Source organism: Lactuca serriola, chromosome 2, assembly GCF_051521515.1.
Source record: "Lactuca serriola cultivar US96UC23 chromosome 2, Lser_US96UC23_V15, whole genome shotgun sequence".
Taxonomy (NCBI): Eukaryota; Viridiplantae; Streptophyta; class Magnoliopsida; order Asterales; family Asteraceae; genus Lactuca; species Lactuca serriola.
The window spans coordinates 40776342-40794151 of record NC_136409.1 but is presented as its reverse complement, the minus strand read 5'-3'; the positions used below and the strand labels follow the sequence as shown (position 1 = coordinate 40794151).

General features: G+C 33.3%; 2 protein-coding genes and 1 long non-coding RNA gene across 4 annotated transcripts; 1 reads left to right on the top strand and 2 right to left on the bottom strand.

The window, feature by feature from the left end:
- Window positions 1-3493: 3493 nt before the first annotated feature.
- On the bottom strand, window positions 3494-4165 carry LOC145090291 (uncharacterized). The gene is made up of 2 exons (XM_079028577.1): window positions 3854-4165; window positions 3494-3762 (listed from the first exon to the last, which is right to left on the bottom strand). Exons 1-2 carry the CDS (start codon window positions 4106-4108, stop codon window positions 3547-3549), a joined length of 471 nt encoding a protein of 156 aa, XP_078884703.1. The 5' UTR covers window positions 4109-4165; the 3' UTR covers window positions 3494-3546.
- A 2228-nt stretch (window positions 4166-6393) lies between these two features.
- On the bottom strand, window positions 6394-10621 carry LOC145089180 (uncharacterized). The gene is made up of 6 exons (XM_079027656.1): window positions 9803-10621; window positions 9289-9708; window positions 7428-9019; window positions 6734-6844; window positions 6636-6682; window positions 6394-6560 (listed from the first exon to the last, which is right to left on the bottom strand). Exons 1-6 carry the CDS (start codon window positions 10619-10621, stop codon window positions 6394-6396), a joined length of 3156 nt encoding a protein of 1051 aa, XP_078883782.1.
- A 552-nt stretch (window positions 10622-11173) lies between these two features.
- On the top strand, window positions 11174-15316 carry LOC145086181 (uncharacterized). Of its 2 annotated transcripts, none has more exons than XR_013700329.1 (7): window positions 11174-11624; window positions 11835-12223; window positions 12344-12419; window positions 12514-12679; window positions 12785-12855; window positions 13759-14878; window positions 14973-15316. It is a non-coding gene; the product is annotated as an uncharacterized LOC145086181 (long non-coding RNA). The 2 variants fall into 2 exon arrangements; XR_013700327.1 differs by having other exon boundaries at window positions 11180-11624; window positions 13759-14516.
- Window positions 15317-17810: the final 2494 nt, after the last annotated feature.

Genomic DNA, 17810 nt, shown 5'->3' with positions numbered 1-17810 from the left:
TGAGCCTTCTCTTTCTTATCAGCACCATGCTTTTTATCAGCTCCTGACCCTTTTGAGAACTTTCCACCAATCTTCTTTTGAAACTTTGAGAAGTTTCGACCTGATTTTTCAAAGGTCTTCACAATTAAGGCTGCACTAGCTACAACCTTTTCAATATCATCAGTGTCAGTTTTAGATGAATCAGTGTCTGAGTCACTTTCAGTGTCTGAGTCTGCCACAAGCTTTTTGTTGGAGAACAAAGCTACAGAAGATTCACGCTGAGAATCCTTCACCAGTTCCTTTCTTTGAAGCTTGGATTCTTCATAGTATCGAAGATTTCCATAGAGACTTTGCAAGTCCATAGAGTTGATCTTCTCGCTGTTTTTCAGCACATCAACATGATTCTCCCAACCTGCACCTAGAGAATCCAAAAACTTTTGCACTAGAACAGTTCTATGCTTCAACTGATCTAGTCTCCGAAGATCGTTAACCAGAGTATTGAATCTGTTAAAGGTTTGAGTCAAGGTTTCACCTTTCTTAGCAAAAAAATGTTCATACCTTCGGTTAAGATCATTTATTTGAGTAGCCTTGACTTCTTCAGTTCCTTCAAAAGATACAGTCAGCGTATCCATCATCTCTTTTGCTGAGATACAATTTTGAACCAGCCCAAAGATGTTGTATGGTAATGAGTAGCTAATAGCGGCACGAGCACGAACATCCAAACCGTGTTTTCTCTTGTCGTCTACCGTCCAGTTTTCCTTTGGAGTTTTCTTCATAGTGCCATCAGGAACATTGTTTTTAAGAGGCTGATACATCGGAACATAAGGACCTTTTTCAACGATGTCCAACATGTCTTCATCAACAGATTCCAAGGCATATAGAGCCTTTATTTTCCACATAGCAAAGTTAGTTTCATCGAAAGGAGGGATTTTAGCATAAGGATGATTTGACGAGTTTGATGAAGAAGAAGATGAAGCCATTTGTTTGATAAAAGAAACCTGCTCTGATACCAATTGAAGAGGCCTTAAGATCAATCGAAATATCAAACAATGACTACAAATAAGAACAAGAGAGATTCACGAAGAAAAACTTTCACTAAGAAAGATAATCTCACAAAGAGATTATCGTGTGCACAAAGCGACAATTAGGGTTTGTGAAAGGCGTAGCCATTCATAAACCTATACAAAACAATATATACTGCTATTCTAGACGATCCCTACAATTCAGGGATACGCCAACTAATAAATCAAGATAACTAAGGAAACAGGATAAATACAAGATTTGTTACAACGTACTGAAAAGACTAAACTATTACAAACTGAACTGCTGACGTGCTGGTGCTGACGCTGAGACATATGCTGACGCTGAGTCTGTTTTAAACATTATCATATTTCAAGGCTTGACCTTACACGATCCGCGACCATTGAATTACAGTGCCAACTGCATCTTCTAGGGTACCAACTTCATTTGTCATCACAGGAACAGGAATACCTTTATATCTTTCATCTATGTTGTCTATCATAACCTTCAAGTGATTTTCGCGTAAAGGAAGTGAGTGAATTAACCCATCATTATAAGGAAAGACGATCCCTCTGGCACATTTTTGGTTCATATCACCATAAGGTAACACCAAATCACAACAAGTAATAGTCTGCAATCATATAACATGTAGTGTATTTAATGTGTCAACATGTTAGAAAATTTGATATAAAATATAATTTGACATCAAAGATTAAAGTAAAATGATATCAAGAAATTCAAAAAACATAAGTCGAACACATTAAACAGTAAAATATTCTAAATACAAAAGTTTGGAACTATTTTAGTATATTTTCTATCACACATGGACCATTATTGTACATTTGTATAACATAGTGACCAATTCTGCATTTCTATACACTTTTGGTTCATATCACCATAAGATAACACCAAATCACAATGAGTAATAGTCTGCAATCATATAGCATGTAGTGTATTTCATGTGTCAGTATGTTAGAAAATACGATGTAAAACATAATTTGACAGCAAAGTTCAAAGTAATATGATATCAAGAAATTCAAAAAACATAAACCTAACACATTAAAACAATATATATATATATATATATATATATATATGTGTGTGTGTGTGTTAAAGTTTGCATTTCTATACAATAGAGGTAAGTTTTTTGTAATTTTTTTCTGCTATATATATATATATATATATATATGTGTGTGTGTGTGTGTGTGTGTGTGTGTGTGTTAAAGTTTGCATTTCTATATAATAGAGGTACGTTTTTTGTAATTTTTTCTGCAAAGTGCCTTCTTTTGTAAATTCAGGGATTCATAATTGTTTCTTACAGGGACCGTTTCTGTAAAAAAAAACTTATAGGGACCATTTCTGTAAAAAAAACTTACAGGGACCATTTCTGTAGAAAAATTATAGAAAAATTATAGGGACCATTTCTATAATTTTTGTAACATAAAGACCATTCTATAATTTTTACACAAGTTTTATTTATCTAGTTTTATTGTTTGATCAGCAAATACATAACACATACATGGGAATATTTTATAGCTTTTTTGAAACACTTGGACATTATAAAAGACTATGATTGGTCATCAACTCTAACTCAAGTATGTATCTATTTTCATACTTTGTTTTGCCCGAAACAAGAAACAAGTGAATTTTATTACTATTTTCCCAACTTGTACCACATAATGATAATAAATTTATGTAATCAACTAGAATTAATGATAAAAATAAATAAACTGACTCATTGAGTTGTGGATTTTATTAATTGTTAAAGGTTGATGATATAATAAAGAATTACCTTTATCGTATCTAAAGCATCCAATGTCGACGTCAAGCAAGAACTATTGTTTTGAACAGCGAAGCATACATTATTCGGGACTTGGTTCCTACACTCTTGTTTCGCAAGCATTGCTCTTAACTCTGCCAATTGGGTTTTTGTTTCATCTAACTGCGCCTGCATCTTACTAACAACATCTTTGTCCACGACTTTCCTCTTTTTTTTGTCAAGTCCTCGCATCCCCTTCCTTAAGCCAATATCATGCCCCACCGCCCTGGTACGACCAGGGTGCTCCGGTCCTATTGCCTTAGTCAACAAATCCTCTCCGGGACCCAGCAACAGATCACCTTCGGATATTTCTTTTTGGACATCTATCTGTTAATGCAAACAACATTACAGTCATACAATTACTTGGACAAAAAAATTAAAAACAAAATCTTAAAAAACAAAATTAAGAGCAATCTTACAAGCTCTTTTACTATGGGTTCCATGTTAGGTGGTATTATTTTTTACCCTGACTCATTTTTAGATCTTCTCCCCAACACATAATCTAATGAACGCTCGCTTTTTATCTCATACAACTGTGACGGCAACTGACCCGATGCCTTCTCTTGTTCCCACTTAGCTTTGTTGCCCCGATAACCATGTGGGCCTACTCGGGCTGGATTTGTATTACACATTGAACTCATCCTTGCTTTCTCACTTATATCCTGCCGAAAAAAACAACAACCACAATTATAAAACTGGAACATAATGATTAATATTATCAAGAGACATTATATCCTACTAACCTGGAATTCCGTTGATGATATTCTTTCCTTAAACTTTTGCAATGCAGTCTTTTCCAGATATGAGTAGCTTTCAAGTGGATTTCTCTCATTCTCATTGACTAAGAAATTCTTTTTAAGCCTCTTTTTGTATGATCTCCACTTGTGGTTGCAAGTCATAAGCACATATGATTTGCGGTTTTCATCATGGATTTTCCAACGTTTCTGTTTTTTTTTTTTTTTTTTTAAAAAAAAAACTATTAGTAACATATATTAATTAAATGAAAGCACATGTAATGTGTATTAGATTAAAAACCTTGATGGTCAACCATAAGTTCTCCTTTTCATTTGCTGGCACTTTCTTCCAAGTCGGATATTCGATAGAAATTAACTTTCTCGTAACAACCCCGCAGTCATTGGCAAACTTATTTTGATTATCGCCACAATGCTGACCAAGACTGTTAAATTCAACTTCTTGTGGCTCTATTATATCCCTTAGACGTGTGGCAGTTCTTTTTTTCCTCGGTTGTGGTTGTGGCACCGGTTGTTGTTGTGGCTGATCATTCATCATCTTTATTGTAGATGATTTGCAAATAGCTCAACCACCTACCTGAACAGATTACAAAAACAATTCACATGATATCACAATAATTTTAGTTATTTTTGGCTGTTACCCTCATTTGAAACAATTCGACATCAAGCAAAGGCAAAATCTATGACTGCATCAAAAGGCAGCAAAATCACAAATTTACAAAAGAAAAACAAAATGGTTTGCTAATGCTAGGAAACTGTGATGACAAGATATTGTATCATTCAAGCATTTTGGGTACTCCGTACCTCATCACTTGGAAAGAAAATGAGTTACATTGTAATTTTGGATGTAAGATTGGTTATGTTTAAGCCTCAAACCTTTACCTGTACATGAAGTGATCCAAGACAAGCACTATTGACCTAAAATTTGCAGCAATCCAAATTTACTTACTGATTAGGGAAACATCCAAAAATTACTTAACCCCAAACCAACAAATTAATCATCGGAATAAAATTACGATTCACCACAAAATTAAAATTGATTCAACCAAAAACCATTAGAAATACGTCTCACAGCCTAAGAGGAAAGAATTGGTAATAATAATCAAATCGACAAAGATCATATTCATGAAAAGTTAAATTTGATACAGTATCTAACAGTAAAGAAGATCAATCGAACCATCTAGTTTTTGTATTTAGACGACACTGATAACGAAACTGCTAGAGATACAAAATACTATGATATTGTTACCTCGATCGAACCGAGAACGATGGTATCTGGAATCAGAATCACGACCCTCGCGACGAGATCAGGAGTTTGAAACGCCGGTTGCTTGATGCAGTGAAGAAGAACGGGAGGTGTAGGAGTAACAACGTGATTGGGTTTTGATTTTACCAAAATTTGTGGCGGGTTATGGCGGGATATCCAAAAAATTTACCAAAACTTACGAAAGACTAAATCTAAAAAGTAAATAATTGATTTGTTTTCTATCGTATACATTTGATTTCATTACCTTAAATAGCTTGAAATTTTCAAGCTTAGTACTTTATATTTGTATATAAGTTTCAATTAATACCTTTTGCTTATTGAACTTTTAATATATATCCTTATAAAAATAATGTATTGATTTAACAAAAAAATATGTAATTTTTTCTTTTGAAACCGGTCCATTGAGTAAAAAACTTGGTTTGATCTGACGTCGGTATGGTACGGTATAGGGTTGGTTCGGTGGATCCAAATCTTCATTTCTAATATATAATAAATATGAAATTCAGCTTGATTAGTTGTAAACGAGTCAGGTTTCAATTTAGGACTTTTTTGTATAAAATGGACGTTGAAAATATTAAGATTTTTTTAAACATCACTAAAAGTAGGTTGTGTAATCGAGTCATGTTCGGGTTGGCATGTCAAAATATACCAACCCGGTCAAACCCAGTTAACTATACATAGGTCACGGATTGGAAGGTCACGGGTTGACGAGTTTGGAATAAATGTTTGAGATGACGGTGAGGTGGTAAAATTCGTTGGTTGTTGCAGCGGAGAAGAAGAGCAGGGTAAGGAGTGACAACGTGGTATGGGGTCTGATTCTACCTCAAATTTAGTGGTGGTATATTGAATTTTGATATGGGTTAACTCAAAAAGTTTCAGGCAAAACCACTTTAATTTTTATATATTTCTGGCATAAAATTATGTTTTTGTTTTAGGGGTGACTGATAACCGGTTACCAATTTAGAGCCCATGTTTTTTTTTCTAATTATTGTGTATTATTTTTTTTCTAACTCTAAATATTAGTATAGTATGAATTCAAAAGGAAACTCTAACATAAAGATAGAATATTTATTTATACAAGAAGAAAAATATATTGACAACATATTTAATTTCAATCTTATAAAGATTTTCTCAAAGATTCGTTATTAATAAGAACTTTTAACTATACTATAATTTTATAACTTACGACATGTTGAAGTTAATTAACGAATCTTGCAAGACTTAGGATACCCATCATTATAAGGAAAGACCATCCCTCAGACACATTTTTTGTTCATATCACCATAAGGTAACACCAAATCACAATAAGTAATAGTCTGCAATCATATAACATGTAGTGTATTTCATGTGTCAACATGTTAGAAAATTTGATATAACATTATATCCTACATTATGATTAATATTAACATGAGACATTATATCCTATAAACCTGGAATTCGTTTGATGATATCCTTTCCTTAAATTTTTATAGTGACATGTGAAACAACCCTAGATAAGATCCTGTAAATTAAAATTATGAATAAGTATCCTAGTACCATCTTCATTACCACCACTGCTACCACTGCCACCAGTCGCCACTACCACCAGCAACACCATCATCACTGTCATCACCGCCACCATCACCACTACCACCACCGTCACTATCACCATCACTGCCACCCAACATTGTTGCCGCTACCACCGCCACCGTCCCCCACCACCACTGCCACGACTGCCAGATTTCTATTGTTTTTATAATTTATATAGTGTATCTTTACATATAAGTTATAAAACAATGTAAATTTTAGCAAAATAGACCAAAAAAATGTAATTTTTCCATTTTACATGAATTCCAATTGTATTTCCTACAAACCAAACAAAATTTGGAATTAAGTCAAATTCCATGTCATGCCAACCAAACAACATATGGAATTGGATTTAAATTCCTGACAGATTTCTTTTCCAATTCCAGTTCAAATTCCATTAGCGACATTTTATGAACCAAACAACGCCTAAGTTTTCTTTTCCTAAACAACACCATATGATTAAAAGTAGACCTGACAATCGTGTCATGATCGAGTTGATGGGTTGCGAGTTAGCGAGTCAAAATATACCAACCCGAACACGACCCATTTAAATATAAAGGTCATGGGTTGGCGGGTTTAGAATATAAACTCATATATGACCTGTCAACCCACATATTTATATAAGTTCACGGGTTGGCGAGTTCCTGTGTCAGATTTGGGTTCATAAGTTAGTGGGTCAGATTTGGGTTCATAGGTTTGTGGGCCATATTTGGGTTCGTGGGTCAGATTTCATAAATAAATTTGATAATTAAACATGAATAAATTCTTGATGCAAACATATCCGAATTTTAGAAACGTAAGTCTTAAACATCCAAATGAAAATAAAAAAACATTCATGGAAACATGTTCAAACTAAAACATTAATACAAACATAAATAATTAAAATTCAAACGACATTAAAACATATTATATAATGACACGTCTCATCGCCAATCATATCTTTGTCTGAGACCTCACTCAAATCCTCTTCATTTTTTCCCCAGGTGTGGGTTATGATATCCATATTCCTTCATTGTGATCTGACCGTAAGTAAGTGGTGTCATCAACATCATCATTTGAAGATGGAATGCTGATAGAAAATGGGGGTAGTTCATCAAACTGGTCATACTCTTCCTCGTCCACAACATCATCAACACCAAGTATATGTCGTTTGCTATGCATAACGATGTGCTTTCCCGATTCCTTTGGGTCCTCAACATAGAATACCTGGGTAGCCTGTTTAGCTAGGATGAATGGTTCAGATACATATCTGTTTGTGGAAAGGTCAACAACTGTAAAACCATCATTATCAACTTTAACACCTCGTTGGTTGTCAACCCATTTGCATTTTAACATAGGTATAATGATGGAATCATATTTCAATTCCCATATTTCCTGAATGACGCCATAGTATGATTCTTTGGCGATCCTCACCCTTGTATCATGACTATCTCCATATACTTCAGTTGAGGCTATTACTGTTACACCACTATTTTGAAGTGTACTTTTTCTATCTTGTTGATTAGTGTAAAATGTATAACCATTAATGTCGTATCCTTGGTACGTTGCCACAAGATCTTCAGGACCATTCCCTAGATGTACTACAGCTTGATCGACACTATCGATGCCATAACTTGCTCTCACTTTGTCTTTTAACCATTGTGAGAACGTTTTGTTATGTTCCTTAACCAACCATCTATTGCTCCTACCACGATTTGACAATTCCAGTGTTCTTTTGTGCTCATTTATATATGGAGCAATGATTGTCATATGTTGTAGGACTGTAAAATGTGCAAGTTGTAAGTCTTCTCGATTTGGAATGATCTTTTTCAATCCAATTGTCCCACTCCCTACAAGTCTACCCTCATGTCGAGATTTTGGAATGCCAATACTATTGACACCTTGTAGATAGTCAGTACAATATTCAATTACCTCTTCTGTTGCGTATCCTTCAACAATACTACCCTCTGGTCGATGTCTATTCCTTACATACCCTTTTAAGACGCCCATATATATCTCAAATGGATACATGTATCGTAAGAATACTGGCCCACAATACTTTATCTCTCTAACGATATGAGATGTCAGATGAACCATGACATCAAAAAATGAAGGTGGGAAATACATCTCGAGTTGGCATAACGTCAAGATAATATCACTTTCCCATGAATCTAACACCTCGGGATCAATAACTTTAGAATGAATCATGTTGAAAAACAAGCATAGCTTTGTGATTGTGTGTCGGATGCGGTCTGGTAGTATTCCACGAATTGCAATGGGAATCATATGTGCCATTAAAACATGGCAATCATGGGACTTCATACCAAATAGTTTTAGTTCTTTCATTGACACTAACTTCTTAATGTTAGCCGAATAGCCCGATGGAACCTTTACACCATGTAAGCATTTACAAAATTTTGTTTTCTCGTCCTTTGACATGGTATAACAAGCTACTGGCAGATACGTACGCTTTCCAGGATTCCTAATAGGAGCAAGCTCGGGGCGAATTCCCATTTCAATCATGTCTTCTCGAACATTAATCCCGTCTTTTGACTTTCCCTTGATGTTCAACAATAAGGCTATCAAGCTTTCACAAACATTTTTTTCAATATGCATAATGTCAAGACAATGGCGAACCTGCAAGTGTTTCCAGTATGGTAACTCCCAAAATATAGATCTTTTCTTCCAAATAATTTTGGGAGGAGTTATACCAGTACGTTTACGTTTTCCTTTGCCATTACCTTTGAATTTTCCGAATGTAACGTTTAGATTTTCAACACGAGAAAATACAGTTTCTCCTCGTAATGGTTTCCTTGCTGTCCTCTCCTCGGTTTTACCATTGAACACCTTTTTTTCTTGCGATATGGGTGATTTTTTGGAAGATATCTTCGATGATCCATATATACATTTTTCTTGCAATTTGTCAACCAGAACGACTGTGTGTCATCTTCACAAATTGGACATGCATTTGCTCCTTTTGTGCTATATCCAGACAAATTCCCATATGCTGGAAAATCATTTATCGTGCAATAAATCATGGCCCGAAGTTGGAAATTTTCCCCACTATATGCATCATACACTTCGACACCCGGACTCCACAATTTTTTCATGTCCTCAATTAATGGAGCTAAATAAACATCGATATCATTTCCCGGTTGTTTTGGACCTTGAATTAGTAACGACATCATGATGTATCTTCTTTTCATGCATAACCAAGGTGGAAGATTGTAGATGCAAAGAACTGGCCATGTACTATGGCGACTGCTTAAGCTTCCAAATGGATTAATGCCGTCAGAACTAAGTCCAAACCTAATATTTCTAATATCCTGACCAAACTCTTCAAAATTAGAATTGATATTTCTCCATTGAGGAGAATCTGCAACATGCCTTATTTTGTTGTCTATTGTACGCTCAGCATGCCATCGCATTAAACTTTGCATCTTTAGAGTTTGCAAATAACCGTTTTAATCTTGGAATGATAGGCAAATACCATAAGACTTTAGTAGGCGGTCCACTCGCTCTCATATTATTGTTTTCTTCTGTAGGATTTTTCCTTTTGTATCGTGATGTACCACATGTAATACAACTATGTAGATCTGCATATTCGTTTCGATACAACATACAATCATTTGGGCAAGCATGTATTCTTTCAATTTCCATTCCCATTGGACACATCAATTTTTTTGCTTGGTAAGTGGACATAGGTAACTCGTTATCATCCGGAAGCATCTCATGCAAAATCTTTAGAAGACTTGTGAAGCTTGTATCACTCCAACCATTGTTTGCTTTTAAGTTAATCAATTTCAACACAGCGGATAGTTTGGTAAACTTTGTACACCCAATGTATAACGGTTTTTCTGATTCATCAAATAATTGTTGAAATTTTTCATAATCATCTTCAGCAACATTGTCTTCACAATCATGTAACATTCCAGATAAGTTATCATAGTTGTTATCGTTTGTATCATCAATATCATCGTTATACTCAGAAGGGGCTACATTATGATCAACCAATATCTCACCATGTCGTGACCAACACGTATAATCTCTCATAAACCCACGAATTATCAAATGCTCTTCTATTTTGGCAGAATCAGTGTACATACAACAATTCTGACAATCTACACAAGGACACCATATGTAGTTTTCTCCTTTATTCACCCGATTCTCCTCTGCAACTTTAAGAAAACCACTCAAACACGCCAAATATTCATCGCATGAACGTTTAATTCCATACATCTCGTAACTACGATCCATCTGTCATTACACGCAGTATATATTAGTAGCATGCATGTAGGACAACCAATGGATCCAAAGGCATATGTAACATACCTAATACAATATTCCTATTAAAAAATAGTATCGAGTGCTTGTCAGTAATAAAAATATATTATTTCTTAAGTTAGATTAATATTTTTGTAATGTTAAAACGAACAATAAATCAAATAATATAACAAATTAGGTAGTAAAATAAATTATTATTATCATTATTATTGGATTAATTATGATGATAAAAAAACACGATTAATCAATTAACATAAATAAGATAATTAAACAACTTGTTACTATTTATTATTTCGATTTAGTTTTAATAATAAAACAAATTATTTACTCATATTTTTGGTATGTTAGACTTAATAATAATTCATAAAAATTGATAGAGAGATAAAAATACCTTTAGAAAATAGAATGCATATAAATAAAAAAAATACCCTTAAAAAATAGAATGCATAAATAAAAAATAAAATAAAGTAACAGGGAATACTTTCTTTATTTTCCCGCGTCTTTCTCATCTCTGTTAAATGTCTTTTTTCTATCAGGCATACGAAACAAACACATATCTCATCTTCATCTTCATCTTCATCTTCAGATCTCTTCCCCAACTTCAAAACCTCCCACAGTAATGATCTCGTGGGGGATTTTTCCCCCAAAACAGCCGATTCCCTGTTACTTTATATAACTAGAACTTAACCTATTCATATTTACTACTTTTCCTCCTCAAACAAAAACAAAAGTGTGGGAAAATTAGAGTGTGAGAGGGGAGGCCGCCATTGCTGAAGAGATCTCGACCTTGGGGAGAGAAATAACAACTATCTCTCTTTGTTTTTTGTTTCCTATCAGCTGATTTATGTTTTGTTGTATGTATGCGTGTAAAATCAGTATTCCAGCCGACCCAGGCGAGTCAAAGATGTTGCTCACCAAGATGTTCCGAGTCCTCACCAAGACGCTCGAGACCGCAAATGTAAAAGCCGCTTGTATTATTCAAAAAATATTTTTAGTGTTTTCTATTTCAATTTCGAGAGAATTTTCGATCTATCTATCCATGACTTTCAAACGTGGTCATTTCAACTCGAAATTGATATTAGTTTTCTCATCTATTTCGCTATTGAAACTAAAAATCCAAGATTTTTCATGATCTCTGTTATTGAGTTGAGTTGATTTGTTGGTGCAGTGTCCACACATGCTTTTTAATGACATACCTGGAACCGGCAAAACTACCACTGCCCTCGCCATTGTTAAGCAGCACTATATATTTGAACTTTTTTTTTTTTGTTTTAGTTTGTTTCTGGTAATTTTCTTGTTAGCTAGTTTGACTGATGAACATTAGTAAAAGAATGTCATGAAAAAATCCGCCCTAAATTTAATAAGATCTGTTTGGGAATTTTAGGTATTGTTAATTGTCATTTAGTGCTGTTTATTTGGTTTTACAGTCAGGAACTGTACAAATGCAGGGTTCTTGAGCTGAATGATAGTTATGCGTGTGGAATCAATGTATACAATATCTAAAATTAAGAATTTTGTTGCAGTTGCTGTTGGTTCTGAGCATCAAGGGTATACAAGGTGTAACTCAAATATAGTTTACCTTCTTTTATTACTTTCTGAGCACCTCTCTCATATGAGTTTTATTTGACTTTTATTCTATCATATCATAGCCACAGTTTGATTAATATTGTGATGCAGGTGTTATGGTTATCCTTGCCCACCTTTTAAGATTATCATCCTTGATGATGCAAATTCAATGACTGAAGATGCACAGGCAACTCTCTCTCCCTATTTTTTTTTTTTAATTTTATAATTATTTGGCAGTGATATACAAGTAGTAATATAAGTATCTTGTTTTTGTGTTGCAGAATGCCTTGTGTCATACAATGAAAACCTACTCTGATACAGATGGGAAATACTAGCACAAAAAGTTCCCAAACCAAGAGTAATACGGGTATACTCAAGCCACTTTTGGAAGAAAATATGAACACTATAGTGTAATGCATATCTGCAATCTTAACTTCGGACTCAGAGGTCACTATGAATCTTTTGCTTTCTAATGTTGTTAAAGTAGCTTCTTGAATTAGTATTATGTACATGTTCTTATCTGTATTTGTTGTGTGATTGGTTATATTATAGGCTCTCTTAACCTTAAGTTCCATATCACAAGGAGATTTTCGTCCTACTATCATACTATCACCTTTTTGCAGGTAATAAGGATTACTACTTTTTTTGCTTCCCTTTACTTCTCATAAATTTATGTTTATTGAAAACAATATTTATATTTCCAAAACCAACTAATCACATATTATACAGAAAATGGTAAAGCTAATAAAAGCAAACAATAGGATTACGAATACATACCAAGACTTAAAAAAAGAATAGTAATTGTATCGTAGTTTACACTTTCCCACCATTCATGATCTGAGGTCTCAACTTTTCTGCATACATAAACAAATTTTTATTTTTGTGTCCAAATATGCTATTTTTAATTCATTGGAATTTCAACAAATCAACAAATGTAAAGCTGTTGATAAACACTACAATTAGAAATACGTACCAATAACTAAGGAATAAGAATACTTCTGTTGTAGCTTACAATCCCCTTCTCGTTTATGTGGCTTGTCTTGTTTTTCTACCTGTTATAAGTTAACAATAAAATCTGTGTCAACATATGTCATCTTTAATGTAGTGGAATTGCAGATGAAGTGTAATACTATTAAAAGTAACAGATACATACAAAACAGATTCTAGTTTCTTCTCGTCCTCTGAGCTTCTTTATGGGTGTATGGGTTCATGGTGGAATAACTATAATATATAGCAATAAACTAACCAATTCCCTAAAGTAATGAAAATTATGTTATCATTATTTGATAAAGTTGAAAAATATAGATTTTGTTTCATGATTTGTCTAACGTGATAATCTTGTTTGTTATTTTTATTATTATTTTTTTCAGAAAGTGGTTTTCATCTGATAATCTTATTTGCTTTTTAGTGATAATCTTAAAAGTTAGCTTTAAAATTAATATATGATCGATAGTTTTATCTGGTTTTTACCTGTTTGATAAGGTTTAACCTTTAAATCTCCTAATTAATTTTCTTTGGTGTTGCAGATAAGGAATAGGCTCAAGAGGTGCCAAGTTTTGCTAAGCTACAAAAAAACCCGGTTGCTGAAAAACGGGTTTAGATTTTTTAGTTTCACAATAGATCCCGGTTTCTTAATGAAAAACGGGTCTTATAAAGTTTATCTTTTTAATTCCAGTTTTTGTATTTTAGAACCCGGTTTTTTAAACAACCGGATCTTATGGTGTGCCTTCGCGCTCATTTGTAATAGCGAACATATAACTCGGTTCTTTACTATAAACCGTGACATACCATGATTTTCAATATAAAGCCCGGTTTTTGCACTATATAACCCGGTTTTTTCAAAAACCGGGTCCTATATGGCGAGTCTTATGTGCTGTTTTGTAGTAGTGAGTCATTAAAACTAAAAAACATTTGAAATGGACAATTTTACCCTTGCTTCTAAATTCCAATATCAAATCACGTGAATACTTAAACCGCAACATGTTTCATGATTGTAATCATTCACTTCTTCAATAGCAACTGGTGGCTTCTCCCCTATTGCACACGAGCAGGAACACTTTCTGAGGATGAGGCTTCTGGGTTGTCTTCCTCACGATCGTCGGTGACCTTCGTCGTCTCACCGGTTTTTTTTCCTGGCATCTCTTTCTTCCTGCAATTTCCAGTACCGACAAGTATTTATACCTTATATCTTATATCCCCTTCCTTATCGGAGACAAAAGGTGGATATTCCATTTAAAGAGTTCAAGCTCAACATCGCTTCCTAATTATCAGTCATTTGGTCAAGGTTTTTTCGTTTTCCCCTGTATTCCTTCATTAGTCACCGATTCAAATCAATAACAAGGCAGAGAGATCCAAGGAATGGAAAATCAACAGATTTAGCTTTCCTAATAATAATACTTGAAGTGAAATATGTATCTGATTCTCTATTGCTAATGTAAAAGTAATCTCCCAAAGGATTAACAAGGGTGAATAAATCTCTTGTCAACATGTTGTTAACAGGAAAAGATACACAGAACGATTAGAATAGCATGTGACTTTATCCATGGTTTGTTTGACTTTGGTTTTCTGGTTTAATGAAAGTGGTTATCTTTTTAATACTCTGTAAGTAATACTTTAGTATGAGTCTCGATTATAATCCTTTTAGAGGTAAACAAATTGATCTACAACTCATTTATTTTCTGCTCTTAAGTCTACTGAGGTTGTTTATTGTTTGATTCGCTTAAATTGTTTTTATTCCCAGGTTGGTGGTGGTAGAAGCAGGGGACAAATTGATATACAATTCATTTGTGTTTAATTACCTGATGCATGATGCGCATGTGAAACTACTGGATGGAATAGGAGGCTGCTTGTGTGCGATAAGGAAGAAGCCACTAGGTTGCGATCGAAGAAGCAAGGGATTACAATTGATGAAGCAAGATTAAAATAGTCAAATTAATTACAATTGATGAAGCAGGATGTGAGTTAATTATTCATGTCACCTGATGTTGTATTGGAATTTAGAAGCATGGGCGAAATTGTCCATTTCCAATGTTTTCTAGTTTTAATGATTTTAAAATGATAAAAAAGATTATAAATCAATAAAAATTGTTTAAAAACTAGATTTGGTTATATATGATATTACAAAGTATTAAGAAGGGAAAATACAATATTTTAAGTTTAGGTCGGGCAAATACGATATTTAGATGTTTAAGAAGGGTATATACGGAATTCTGTCAAATAAAAATTGAATGATTCGGGAGAGATGTGAAAAATATGTTTTAGTATGTTGTGATATCAAAAAGATGAAAGAAAGAAGAAAAAGAAGAACAAATAAGAAAATTAGGTTACAAATTAACGAATCAGGAGAAATGAGTTATCGAGCTATGAAAGAAATAAAGGCCTCCATATTTATAGATTTTAGGAAAAGGTGATTGTGAGCCTGGTCAATAATAAAGTGATAATAGTAAAAGGAAAAAAAATAAAAATGTTATATAAGGAAAAAATAATGTTTTTATGTTTCATAAGGATTAAGTACGCAACAAAAATGTAAGAGGAGTGTTCTTGCTATTAAAAATAAGTTACGACTAAACACGAAGATTACCTCCAAGGGGCCATTTGTGTAATTTACCCTAGATTTTAAATTTATTTAGATCAATTTAATGAAATAATGGCCCAAATATGGAACACAATAATTGACATACACATACCCGGTCTGATAGTTTGAGACTTTGAGAGTTTAAGTGACAAGATCCAATGAAGAATTTTTCAGATATCTATAACTATAAGTAGAGTCATCTTAGAATCTTGAATTAGCTTTATAAAAAATAAGAGAGTTGAGAAATATCTACAGTAGACAATAAAAGTTCATATTTGGTTTGATTTCAACAAAATAAAAGTGGATGAATTGGTCAGGCAAAACCGATGATAAATAGTTAAAGTTTATAATTTTGGGTTTAGGTCATTTTTTGTCATTTAACTTTTGGTTTTGTGCTCATTTGGTGACTTAACTCTTTTTAAGTTTTAAAAGGTCATCAAACTTTCGGCTTTGTGCTCATTTATTCATTTAACTTTTGATTTGGTCACATTTAGTCACCAAACTTTTAAAATTGTGCTCATTCAGTCACTAAACTTTTATTTTTTTTAAAATTTCAGTGACTAAATGAGCATAGTTTTAAAAGTTAGGTGACTAAATAAGCACAAATCTAAACGTTAAGTGACTAAATGTGACCAAACCAAAAGTTAAGTGATTAAATGAGCACATAGTCAAAAGTTTGATGACCTATTAAAACTTAAAAATAGTTAAGTGACCAAATGAACATAAAACAAAAAATTAAGTGACCAAAAATGAACTAAACCCTATAATTTTCATATTGGTTGTGTTAAATTCACACATATTGATTGTTTTAAAAGAATGGATGAAAAAAGATGACGTGTTATTAATATTCTAACTGTTAGTTCGCTTATTTGGGCCCAATACCGATTTTTTATGGTTGCAGGTTGGGGCTAGGGCACTGTCTATGATTGCGTTGGCCCGACATCAATCTGGGACTTATTCCAATTTTGTAACATATATCATCTATAAGAATAACTCATTGATTGAAAATGTCACATGCATTTACGATAATCTGACTAATTAAAAAGATCAACATATTCTTAAAATATTCGTAAAGGAAAAATCAATCGGTTGATTAGAAAAGTGTTATCAAAGTTCAACTAGGCGTTATTATATATTCATATGTTATATTGTTTGAACAGCTGAATATTATATATTAAATTGTCACTAGCAGGAAGCTATTGAAACAAAAGTAAGGAATCCCTAAAATTCCAATTGTTGATCCACTAATTAGACTAAATAATCGCATCTAACACCATCTTATTTTTGGAAGTCTAGAGAACTGATGGTATAAAATTCGAGAAATCATGAATTATAAGCATCAAGGGAATGCCAAATTTCACAATATCTACCTATCTTGTACAAAATGGACATGACAACTTCATAACTTAATAATATGTGCCGTCTTCAATATATGATTATTACAAACCGGACATGTATAAGACAGAAGATCAATCCCTCTACTAACTCCTAGAGATTACGAATTTGTGGTAATTGTTCTTCAAACTCCAAATGACACCTTTAATCATTAAGTTTGTAATTTTAAAGTTCTATGGTTGAATATTGTAAAATCTGTTGAGTAAATTGGTTTTAATTCATACGAGTTAAAAAAAAAGCATGTTTGAAATCTAGGGGCATGAAATACAAATTCGACACTTCTTTGATTTCATAAAACATGATAGTTAGATACGAGAAGTTTTAGCTGCGAGTCAAGATGGAGTTTTGTTAAATAAGCGACTTAAAATTAAGTAACTCAAATGACTTATTATGTAAATACTTATAAAACAAATATTTTTTCTTTCACCACATTTATTTGAAACTCTCATTCATTTTTCCGTCCACCACGTCCATTTGAAACTCACATGACTTTTTCAATTTCTTTCTAATAATGTAAGTCTGAAATTTTGCTTGATATATCAATCAGATCCACTTGATGGTGCGGAATTCCAATCAAGTGGATGATGCAAGATCAATTGGAGAAGAAAG

Coding starts and splice junctions, on each gene's coding strand:
- LOC145089180 (XM_079027656.1), bottom strand. CDS start 10,621: ATGTATGGAATTAAACGTTCATGCGATGAATATTTGGCGTGTTTGAGT. Junction 9,020..9,288: donor TGACAAATTGCAAGAAAAAT/GTATATATGGAT, acceptor AAACACTTGCAG/GTTCGCCATTGTCTTGACAT. Junction 6,683..6,733: donor CCAATTCCATATGTTGTTTG/GTTGGCATGACA, acceptor TTTGGTTTGTAG/GAAATACAATTGGAATTCAT.
- LOC145090291 (XM_079028577.1), bottom strand. CDS start 4,108: ATGATGAATGATCAGCCACAACAACAACCGGTGCCACAACCACAACCG. Junction 3,763..3,853: donor ACTTATGGTTGACCATCAAG/GTTTTTAATCTA, acceptor AAAAAAAAACAG/AAACGTTGGAAAATCCATGA.